The 11,556-nt window shown below is 53.7% G+C and overlaps 1 protein-coding gene across 2 annotated transcripts; it reads left to right on the forward strand.

Annotated features, from left to right (window-relative positions):
* The first annotated feature begins 403 nt into the window (after positions 1-403).
* TFAP2C (transcription factor AP-2 gamma) lies at positions 404-8,266 on the forward strand. Of its 2 annotated transcripts, none has more exons than XM_079126464.1 (7): positions 404-708; positions 2,300-2,785; positions 2,884-2,935; positions 4,366-4,582; positions 5,156-5,274; positions 6,939-7,083; positions 7,909-8,266. In XM_079126464.1, exons 1-7 carry the CDS (start codon positions 661-663, stop codon positions 8,192-8,194), a joined length of 1,353 nt encoding a protein of 450 aa, XP_078982590.1. In that variant the 5' UTR covers positions 404-660; the 3' UTR covers positions 8,195-8,266. The 2 variants fall into 2 exon arrangements, with proteins under 2 accessions (XP_078982590.1, XP_078982591.1); XM_079126465.1 differs by lacking the exon at positions 404-708 and adding an exon at positions 1,330-2,110.
* The last annotated feature ends 3,290 nt before the right edge of the window (positions 8,267-11,556 follow it).

Raw genomic sequence — 11,556 nt, forward strand, 5'->3', positions numbered from 1 at the left:
GCGCTCGAACCGTGAGACACCCCGCATGCACAGTCTCCACTTCCAGGTGACCTCGGTCTTTTGGACATTGTGAAAAGGCCTTTTACGTGAGACAGAGAGTAGCTCATAGGTGCTTGGATCCCGGTTCCCAGTTCTGCCGATCTCAGGTGTGTGCGGGGTGGGAGTGGCAGAGGAAGGCGCCTGGGGGTGCCCAGGCCTCGCTGGTCTGGGGTTCCCAGCGAGGTACAGTCTACTGACTCCCCTCCTAGCCCCTCGCAACGTGGGGCCAGGCGCGACGCCAGGCCGGGGTGCGGGGCGGAGCTAGGCTGGGACTGGCTGGGGGCCGCCCCGCCCGGCGCCTGGGCCTTCGCGCCGGCCCCCGGGGAGGAGTTATGATAATTTCCTTCTCATTAAGGCACTCGGGTCCCGCGGCTATCGCCGGGACACAGTGCGGGCGCGGCTTCCCGGGTCCACGGCAGCGGTCTCCACACCCGCGGCGGCCACATCTACGCTCTTACGGCCCCCGATGCGCGTCCGGTGATCGGGACAGCAAGACCCGCGCGCGCGCGGCGGGGCGGCGGCAGGCGCTTGGTCACCGTGACCCCAATTTTGGATTTACCGCTCGGGGGGTGGGGGGAGTCTGGATTTAACTGGCGACTGTTTTGGGGGACGCCGGACGCCATGTTGTGGAAAATAACCGATAATGTCAAGTACGAAGAGGACTGCGAGGTGAGCGGGGCGCAGGGGCGCAGGGGCGCAGGGCGCAGCCCCGCCCCGCCGGAGTACAGTCGCGGAGGCAGGGAACCAGACCGAGGTCCGGGACGAGTGAGCAAGAATTCTCATCTCTCGGCGGATCGGGGTCCAGTCCTCCTGACACCCCCTTATCCCATTTCTGCGGGCCCTCTTTCCAGTACCGGGCCTTTTCCTAAATATCCAGCCCTAGGGAACAAGGCCTGGAAAGAGAATGGCAGATCCCACCCACAACGCTTACCAGTCGGTTTCCTCCGAAGAGAACAGCCCTTCTTCCCGTTTTCACGGAAGAGCGCCCGTCTGCAACCCTTAGACGTGGTTTTTTTTGCAGGAAGTCTTGGTCCAAAGGGGGTCAAGTGAGACTACCTGCCGGCGACACTTGTGCAGAGCCTCCTCCAAGGCGGGCTTGTCACCTGCCCCGCTACCTCCTCAGGGAAGCAAGAAAGCAGCCGAAGCGTGGCTTTCAGGAGAAGTGGGGGCTGGGGCGCGTTGGGGGGGCCGAGGCCACATGGGGCCGTGAGCGCTCGGGAGTGCTCCAGCCTGTCGGACAGGTTGAGCTAGAGTTTCGGAGAGTAGGAGGGAGGGAGGCGGCGAGCGGGAAGAGGAAGAAGACGCAGGCGGCGGGAGTCGAGCACCCGGGCGCGTGCAGAGAGGAGCCCGGGCGGCCCGGACGCTGGAGCGCACGGCTCTCCTGGAGCTGGAGGGGCTGCCCCTGCTCGCAGGCCCGGACGCTTCCGCTAGGGGGCGACAGTACCATGTTTCTCCTGTTTCCCTGCTACCCTTGTGACCCCGGGACAGATGGAAACACATCTTTTAGGAATTAAGTCCGGCCGCCGAGGGGCGAGGGGACGGGAGCAGGCAAGGCTGCCTGATTTTCAGGGTCTTTTCATTCTCCCTCTGCACCCGGATGTGTGGGAACGGGCCTTGGCCGGGCAGGGCGATCTCCCTTCTTAGCTCCACTTGGCCGGGCCTGGCTAGCAGGGAGGACAGCCGTGGCCGCGCGCGTTCCCTCCCTAAATCCTCAGGCGGTGTTGGATGGCAGGCTGTGCCTGGGAGCGTCACCTGCCCGGAGGTCTTTGTCCTAAGGGCGTGGAAGGGAGGGTCCCTGGGGCGGAGAAGTTGCGCACCTCCGGCGCGGTGCGCATTATCCCTGTCAGCTGCTTGCCTTTCGCCGCGCGACTGCAACATGTGCGGGCTGACGAGCGAGCGCGCTCTGCACGGTGTTCGCCGCAGGCCCACTTGCTCCCCGAGTTCGGGCTGCTGCCTCGGCCCCGCTCTTCCCCGGCCCAGGACCCGAGGTCCCGAGTTGGCCCCTCCGAGCGCCTCGGGCGCCGGAGCGCCCAGATCTTCGCCGCCGGGCTGCGAGGACTCGTTCCCTCAGGTCTCAAACCCGCCGCTCCTTCCTCACTGGAAGTCACTGCACTCGGTGGACAACGAAATCCCGGGGCGCTGTGTCCCCGGGCTCCAAGGCTCGGGCCTCCTGGGATTCCCCGCGCCCCTGGCGCTGCCAGCCGGCTGGTTCGCAGGAGCAGGGGTTCGCACCAACCGGGTCTCCGTTTTTCTCTTCCAGGATCGCCACGATGCGAGCAGCAACGGGAACCCGCGCATCCCCCACCTCTCCTCCGCAGGGCAGCACCTGTACAGCTCCGCGCCGCCGCTGTCCCACGCGGGAGTCGCCGAATACCAGCCGCCGCCTTACTTCCCGCCGCCCTACCAGCAGCTGGCCTACTCGCAGTCGGCCGATCCCTACTCGCATCTGGGAGAAGCCTACGCTGCGGCCATCAACCCCCTGCACCAGCCTGCGGCCGCCGGCAGCCAGCAGCAGGCCTGGCCCGGCCGCCAGAGCCAGGAGGGGGCCGGCCTGCCTTCGCACCACGGGCGCCCGGCCGGCCTGCTCCCCCACCTCTCCGGGCTGGAGGGAGGCACCGTGGGTGCCCGCAGGGATGCCTACCGCCGCTCGGACCTGCTGCTGCCCCACGCTCACGCCCTGGACGCCGCGGGCCTGGCCGAGAACCTGGGGCTCCACGATATGGCCCACCAGATGGAAGAGGTGCAGGTGAGCGGCGCCAAGGCCCGGCAGGGACTTTGCCCTACAGCCCCCCGCATGCCACGTTGCCCCCCAACTTAAAGGAAACTTTGTCATTTCTCCCTCAGAATGTCGACGACCCACACCTGCTTGGGCACGATCAGACTGTAATCCGCAAAGGTAAAGAGTGGCCGGGAGTTGTTTTTTTGTTTTCTTTTTTCTTCCTCTGGCTGCTGTGCAGGCAGCCCAGCTTGTGAAGTCACCAACTTGCTGGCAGGATGGGGGTCCTGGGTGGCCAACATGGAACACTGTGTGATTGAGGGGACCCACAGGACTGCGGGAGACTAGGTTTGTAGGAGTGAGAAGAGGGCATCCCCCCATCTGAGTGAAAGGGACACCCGTGGAACTCTTGGGAGCTGTCTCTTAATCTCCTGCGTGGCTGCTTCATAAGCATAGAGGGGGAAACGCGACCCTCTGAATGCTGGAGGAGAAAGTCTTCCAGAGTCGGTCTTGAGATTTAATTTGGGGGTGGGAAAAAACATCTGCAGCTCACACCTTAGTTGTTGGTTCTGATGACAGTTTTAATTGTAGAACGAGTTGATGTGATTTCAAACACGCATAGGGGAGGAGTAGTTAATTCTGACCTGCAAGAAAAGTTTCGAAACAGTTTGGCCTACCAAACCAACAGACCTGAAAGGGACCGAGCTCCGTGATCAGTCAGAGGTTGGGTTTTTGCAGGGGAGGGAGGAGATGGAGAAAATTGGATTACTTTGAGTGAGTAAATCTAAGTTGCATATTGACAGGATTACCAGTCCGACTGTTGGGGGAATTGGAGTAGACCTAAATTAAAGGTAGTCAAGGTCTGTTACTTGAAATTGAACTGTTTGAGTAGATTGGGGAGTGGGGGAAATGGAATTTGGGGAAAAACTTGGAAAATAAAATTTCCCAGTAAATGTAACAAAGAAAGGGATTAATTTGTATTTTTAAATTTATTGTGATCAGCTGCATTAAAGGGTTTTGGCAACGGATCTGAATTTGTCCTGTGCTTTTATTAGTTGTTCATTGATTGAGGGAGAACATATCACCATGTATTTAATATTGAAGCAGTCGTCTGAAAACAAATGTTTTAATTAAAAAGATTGCAGCAATGGCCAGGAACTGGAAAACCTCCACACTTGAAATCTTGACTAATTAACTTTCCAAGGTGTTACCTTGTGAATTTCAGATTTGATTTGTCTTTGAATAAAGAAAGAACATGGCTTTGAACAATCTGCTTGAGCAGGGCGTGGTGGTACACGCCTGTAATCCCTTCTACCCAGAAGGCTGAGACAGGAGGATTGCAAATTTGAGGCAGCCTCAGCAACTTAGTGAAACCCTGTGTCAAAGTAAAAAAGAGCTGGTAACGTAGCTCAGTGGTAGAGTGCTTGCCTAGTGTGTGGGAGGCCCTGGGATGCATCCCCAGTGCCGGTGGGGAAAGAACTGCTTGCAACTTTTAATCCAGCATGTGAAGCTGTTTGTCTGAAAGTACTTTCACCTTTGGTTAGTGGTTTTGTTTTTTTTCCCCCCAAATGTCTGCAACTCTGACCCCCAGACCTGGTCTTGTCTCACAGGGCCCATTTCTATGACTAAGAACCCCCTGAGTCTCCCCTGTCAGAAGGAGCTCGTGGGAGCCGTGATGAATCCCAGTGAGGTCTTCTGCTCTGTTCCCGGAAGACTGTCCCTCCTCAGCTCCACGTCCAAGTATAAAGTGACGGTGGCTGAAGTGCAGAGACGATTGTCACCGCCCGAATGCTTAAATGCCTCATTGCTGGGAGGTGTTCTCAGAAGGTACTGGGCTCTGGGATTGGGGATTTGAAGGTGAATGTATAAAAGGGCCTGGAGGTATTTTTAACATTTATGTAACTTTTATACCTAACACTGAATTGTAATGGGCTTAGGGAGGGTTTTCAGTACATTTCTTTCTTCTCTTTTAGAAAGTGCCAAATGTAGAAGGAAGTGCTAAAACAGCGCTCGCAAATTATCATTTGCTTGGGATTTGATTCTGTGCATGAAGCAGCAGCATCTGTACCAGGAGAAGGGGGGCTGCCTGGGCTTCATTCCCCCAGGGAGTTTTTGGGAGATTGTTGCAATTTTACAAGAGAAAATTTATCTACTCCAGTACGACTTGCAGTATTCTGTGATTAAACAACAACAAAACCCTAAGGCAGAAGGGAAGTGGTGTTAGGAGAGGGTTTTGATTTTGGATTTTACAGGGATTAATTAAACAGGGACCAGGTAGCACTTTGGATGATGATTCTCATCATGCAGGCTTTAATGGACTCAGCTTTGACAGCAGCACATAGGGACTGTAGAATTTTCAGAGTGTGGTTTCTTGAGAATAGTCGACTTTCTTTCACCCAGAGCCAAGTCCAAAAATGGAGGCCGATCGTTGCGGGAGAAGTTGGACAAGATTGGGCTGAATCTTCCAGCGGGGAGACGGAAAGCAGCTCATGTGACCCTCCTGACATCCTTGGTCGAAGGTTGGTGCTGTTACCTTCTTTTGTGGCGCCTTAAGTGTGTGCTGTCTTTAGTGCTTTGTCAGTAAAGAGGCCGAAGACAATTCGTAAGACTCGGTCGCAAGTAAAGATGAAAGCAGTGTGAATTGTCATGTCCTTTACCGTGACCATAATTTTATCAAATAAGCTAACACTTGTGTATGACTGCTCATGCATTCTGCTCTGGGTTCCCCAGAAAGCCAATTGGTTGACAGAGAACGTGATTTTCCTAACCTAAAATGCCACAGGGGTGAAGAAACATTTCCTGTTTCATGAACCGGTGTTTGAAGGGTACAGCTGATCAGTAGCTATGGCTTTTAAAAGCAGCTTCCTTACTGGTGGTCAAAAGTGACACTTCTGAAATGGTTTTGGAGCTGTGGACTATTGGGATTGTGCTCAGTGCACACAATGGGAGGTGCCCGGTTTACTTTCGTCCTTTCTTTCCATCAAAATGGGAACACACCTGTACTCCCAGCTACTTGGCAGGCTGGTCAGGAAGAGCATAAGCCTGAGGGCCAGTCTTCGTGAGCCTGTCTCAAAATAAAATTTCAAGAAAGGGCGAGGGGTGAGCCGTGACAGGGTGCCTGGGGTTCAATCCCAGTATAGGGGGGAAAACAGACCTCCAGACCACAAACGAGCCCCCAGTCCCCGTTCTCAGATCATAATGTGTGCCTCTTAGCTTCTTGGATGGGAGCCTCTTCCCCTGACCTGGAAAGTAGCCAAGAATGCAATATGGCCTTTAATAGGGGTGAGGAAAAAGTAAATAATTAAAAAAAGATAAAAAACAAAGCCAGCAGCACACTTACTGCGCAGGAACCGGAGCTGGTGGAGCTGGAGCGAGGGCGGAGCCCCAGCCCCTCGCCCTCAGCGGGGTGCCGGCCAGGCCCCAGGCTGGGGAAGCCAGTGAGCAGTGGGCTCTGGGAGCCGCGCAGCCGCTTGTGCACCTTATTCCCCTGGCCTCCTGGCGTGACTGCGGTGCTGAGAGACCTGGCTGAGCCCCTGTGCCTCAGAAGTCGGGCAGGGAGGAAGGGCTGCCTGCTTGGGAACAGCTGTCCTGCATGGGAAGCGCGGCTTCTGCGTAGAGCTCGGTGCCTCTGCCAGGTTTCCTGACCGGCCAGCCAGGCAGGGGGCTCGCATGAATGTGTGTGCCCAACAATGGCTCTCAGATTCTGATCCCTAGGCACGAGGGCCCCTCCACCATCTGGGGTTTTGCAAAGCGCCCCCGGGCCTGAAAAGGCGCCTTTCTGCTGGGAGACGACTCCCAGTTTCCTTCCTGGGATGAGAGGTGCTCATCTCCCTTCATTTTCCTGCTTCCCCACAAAAACTTACTAGCAAGAGAAAGTGTGGGCCTCTGATAACCATGGAGTAGAGGACTGGGGAACTGTCCCCAGCACAGGAACAGACTTCAGGTGCTTCTCCCTGACCTGTGCGCCTCACCCTCTCCTCCCAGACAGCGCATCTTCGGAGGGCACCCTGGAAGGCCGGCCTGCCTGCCTGCCTGCCTGCTGTGGAGTTTTTTGCCCCGCGTGATTTCATCTTAGACTGCAAAGTGACTGGCAGACAGTGCTGGGAAAAGAGAAAGGGCATTTTGCTGGCAGTTCCTATAGCCATCCAAAACCTAACCCTGTCGCCCTTGCTGATGATTCTAGGCGAAGCTGTTCACTTGGCTCGCGACTTTGCCTACGTCTGTGAAGCGGAGTTTCCGAGTAAACCAGTGGCCGAATACTTAACCAGGCCTCACCTGGGCGGGCGGAACGAGATGGCCACCAGGAAGAACATGCTGCTGGCCGCTCAGTAAGTGTCCGTGCTGTCGCAGACCTTCAGGTGCAGTCCCTGCAGCTCAGAAGAGGAGCCAGTGGTGAAATAGGGTGTGGTGAAGGAAGACGCCAAGACCGCCCCATTCCCAAGTCAAAGCCATTAACCTTCTTGTAGGGTTTGCAGGGTCTGGGCTGCCTAGTTACTCAGCTCAACTTGATTCAGCCCCCCTCCATTTCTGTATTTGCATAGCTTATAAAAATTTGTTTTGTCACAGGCTGTAAAGAGACTGTCTTCTGCCTCCTGATAACAGACTGTTTAAATGCAAAGTTCAGGGTGATTTGAAAGAGAGTCCTGGACCAATTAATTGTCTCAAATGCTACTCAGTGCAGCTGCGGAGTTTCTCATGGAAACCCACAGTAGGTTGATTTCCAAATCAAGCTAAATGAAGCAGAATCAGTCAAGTCCAGGAGAGAAGGCAGGAGTGCAGTGAGCCAGCCTGGACAGAGTGTGGGTTTCAGGGGGACTCGTGATTCTCTAGGTTCCTGATGAGTGCTTATTTATCGGAACCACTTTGCACCAAAATAAACCGTGCCTTGACCTCAGAGTCCTCGTAGTCTTGGCTAGTTGTGGGGTTAATCCTGTTACTTCTAATTTCAGTGAGGATAGATAAGGTAGTGCTTGAAAAGAGCCTAGTTTCAGGGTCTGGCACGTAATAGGTGCTCAGTGCAGCAGTTGGCTGGCGGTAGTTTCTGTTCCCCTTGCTTGGTTCAGTCAGGCTGCTCATCCTCAGGGTCATTTGTCCTGCGTTCCTTCCCTAAAGAGCTGGGTAGAGCTCACTGGACTCCCCTGATGTCTCCACAGGCAAGTGTGTAAAGAATTCACAGACCTCCTCAATCAAGACCGAACACCCAACGGGAACAACAGACCCTCCCCAATCTTGGAAACGAACATGCAGAACTGCTTGTCTCATTTCAGCCTGATTACCCACGGGTTTGGCAGCCAGGCCATCTGCGCCGCTGTGTCTGCGGTGCAGAACTACATCAAAGAAGCCCTGATTGTCATAGACAAATCCTATATGAACCCCGGAGACCAGAGTCCAGCAGATTCTAATAAGACCCTGGAGAAAATGGAGAAGCACAGGAAGTAAAATGAGGCTGAGCAGAGGGCGGGAAGGGAAAGGACCGAGATTCCTCCTCCGCTGGGACAGACTGGGCAGCGGTCCTGCCAGACTGGGCAGCGGTCCTGCGGCGGGAGAAGCTTCCAGCCTCCCTTACCCACCTACCCTAAGGCCTCTTGTCACTGGAGGCTTGTACATCTTGACCTGCCCTCCTGGATCCCTGTGGCTTCTCCAGCACTGCAGTGTCTGACCTTGGACACATGATCCCAAGGTGACGAGTACTGGGTTTTGGTTTTTTTTACTTGTTGAATGTTTATTTTTTGGAAACCCCATCCCTTCTTCCTCTGAAAGTGGTGCTACAAGTTTTAGAACCTTTTTGTAAGTTCCCTGGGCTGACAAGAAGCCACGGGCCCAGCTGTTGAGACGTCAGAGCGATGCGATTCAGATCAACAATAACTTATTTTATTCAGTGTTAAGATATGGCTGGTTTTTACGTCCACTAAATAGTTTTTCAAAAATCAGTCTTTACCTACCGTCTTAAGCGATCGTGCCCTCCAAGAGGAGGCCAGGTGCCCCGTGCTCAGAGGCTAGTGAGCAGCTGGCGGGTGGGTGCAGACCCTGTGCCCAGAGGGGCCTTCTGGTTGTAGGAAACTTGTAGAAACAATGCCTGCTGACAATTTCATTTTTCTTTTCTTGTCTCTCTCTCTCTTTTTTTTAACTTTGAAAGTTAACTCTTTAAATGGGCGACTCTTAGAAATGACAGGTTCCTGTAAGGTACTGAAGCTTTATTTGCATATTTATTTCAGATCTTGATTTTTCGATAAACTTGAAAAGGGTGGACACAAAGCGTTGGCTGCTGCCTGTCACCCCCAAGTCCCTGTGGAGGCTCTGTGTTTTGAGAAACAGTGTGTTGAGTGTACAGATTTTATTTATGCATAATTTAATGGGGTCTGTAAATACTGATGCACTTCTTATGACTTTTTGAGAAACGGGATTCGATTTTAATATTAACTTTTAATGGTGGTGGGGTAATCTATAACACGTCTTTAGATTTTATTCATCTGTACACAGGGTATGAAGAATTAAGAGGATACAGGGCTTTGTTCTTGGTTTGGAAGATTCTATTTAATTGGAGTTCTCTGTTCAAAAAGCAATAACTTGGCGTCTCATTCCTGTGGGGCTGAATCTCAAGGTGAATGTGTGTTATAGTTTGTGTGGGTGAAATGGAGCTTTGGAATTGAACTCCGTGCCTGTAAATGTTCCCCAAATTGTCGTGTGCATATGATACCTGTATAATAAAAAGTATTCTCGATAGAATCCTTGAAAGTCTGGTTCTAACTTGATTTTTTTTTTGGTCTTGTTTTCTTTTTTTAAGTCCCTACGATGAGTGGAAGATAATTTATGGCTTGACTGTGGCTTATTAATACAGTAGACTGGGCAGAAAAGTTGTCTGCCAGGAAGGAAACTTGAGTTTTGTTTTCTCTCACTGGTGAGACTTCTCAGCTGCCCCGGGTCTTTGCACTAACACCAGCATCTCGACAGCAGATGGGACCATCCTCCCCACTTGAGTGTTGGGAAGTGTGTGAGGGGCAGTTTTTTGACTTTGAGAGTGATAGGCTAACTTTTTTTTTTTCTCTGTTTGGTGCTGGGGATGGAACCCAGGGCAGCAGGCACGCTAATAAGCACTGAGCTACACACCCTGAGCCCAGGACGCAGGTTTCCAGAACAGTGTCCCCTGAGGGTGGGTGTGTTCCTGCCCTGCACTCGGCATGCTGAGATGCTGGATGCTGGTCAGGAGTGGACATGAGATCACAGGTATTCCCTGGGCAGACGTGCCTCAGAAGACTTGGCGTTCTGTCAAATGCAGGCAATGGAGGCGTGGGGTGTCAGTGTTTCAGTGAATCAGAATTCTCCATCTTTGGGAATGGGCCCTCTGCCCAAGGCATCCTAGTCATTTTGTCTGCCTGCAGGGCAAACCCGAGATTGGGTCTTCATGCGTCTCAGGAGCGGAGGAGTCTGGCAGGGGTTGTGTCCTCACTGGATGTTTGCAGAGGTCTTGGATGAACGCTGCTGGCACTCGATCTCAAGTTGAAGTGGCCTGGCATATCCGCCAGGAAGTGATATGTTTATGGTTTGGCATGTGTGGCCAGGCTTCAAAGGAAGTGGGAGCACAAGGCTTTTCCACGTGGGATGAGGCCACTGCTGGAGCTCTGGGCTCATCATCCTTCATTTGTGATTCTCCACCTCGTGCTCGGCCATTCCGCACTTGGTGTTGGCAGTGGTTGTTATTAAGTAATTCAAGCTCTGTCAACCCAATACTTTCTCTTGGCAGCTTGTCCTTGGCCACCGAACGTTCCCATTAAGTTGGATTTATCTGGTTGGTACGTCAGGATGACAATTGCTTTCCTTTAGAGCAGCAAAAAGAGGTCTTAGGTTGGTAGTTATTTCTCAATCCGGGCTTAAGACATTGGGTGTTAGGGAAAGTCACCGGGGCAAAGGGCTCAAGGAAGAAGGCCTGTTTCTTACCTGCAAACTTGCGTCTGAACTGGAGGTAGGATTTTGGGAGCTGTGCCGCATTGCGATGCAGACAGTGCTCTGAACTCGCTGCCTCCCCGCCCGCATCGGCCCAGGATGGAAGAGTCGCGAGCAGGGCCCCTGTGCCTGGCTCTGTGCTGGCTTCTCCCTGATCTTGGTTGTTATTGGTGGCAGGCAGCCACTAGGCTCCCTGGGAATATGGTTGCACAGCAGTGATTTTTCTGCCCAACAGCTTTGATTCAGTGCCACGGAAAACAGAACCGAGTACCCTCAAGAGTACCCCACTGACCACTGGCTGCTTGCAGTGAGTGCGGGCCTGCCCTCTGGCATTAGGTCGCTGCACCTTGTCCCTCAGGGGCCAGTGTGGGCTTTGTTCTGAGCCCTGTGTGAGCATGGCTGTTCTTCCCTGTCTTCCCTCGTCCCTGCCCCAGGGCTGCGCGCTGGCTGTTCTGTTAGGTGCTTGATGTCACTGCCCTGGGGGAGGAAATAGGGGCTTCCTTTTGCCCCTGGTTGCACTGCAGGAAGCCCCATCAGTTGCTTGATTTACCTGCGGGACTCCTGGGCAAGACTCTGCATCTGCTGGCTGGAGACTTGACCTCCAGGGACCTGGTGCCTGGGAAGTGGCCTGCCCTGCAGATGGCACACCCGTAGGGTCTCAGGAAGGTCAGAGAGCGTTTCCTGTGGCAGTTCCTGGCTGTCTTCGGTTGTGATTGGACTTGTGGGCTAGGAAAGGAATGATTAGGAATGATTAGTCTCGTTCCTCATTTGAAATGATTCCACAGCAATGACCGTCATCCTCTTCCTTTTGGGGGTCTAGCATCAGGGTGAGCTCTGAGCCCCCGGAGTTCCTGGATTTG

The sequence above is a fragment of the Sciurus vulgaris genome (assembly GCF_902686455.1).
Source record: "Sciurus vulgaris genome assembly, chromosome: 2".
In the NCBI taxonomy this organism is placed as follows: domain Eukaryota; kingdom Metazoa; phylum Chordata; class Mammalia; order Rodentia; family Sciuridae; genus Sciurus; species Sciurus vulgaris.

Excerpts from the sequence above, each read along its gene's own strand:
- TFAP2C (XM_079126465.1), top strand. The coding sequence starts at position 1,637 with ATGTGTGGGAACGGGCCTTGGCCGGGCAGGGCGATCTCCCTTCTTAGC. Across the intron at positions 5,275-6,938 it reads CCTGACATCCTTGGTCGAAG|GCGAAGCTGTTCACTTGGCT; the intron begins GTTGGTGCTGTT and ends TGATGATTCTAG. Across the intron at positions 7,084-7,908 it reads AACATGCTGCTGGCCGCTCA|GCAAGTGTGTAAAGAATTCA; the intron begins GTAAGTGTCCGT and ends ATGTCTCCACAG.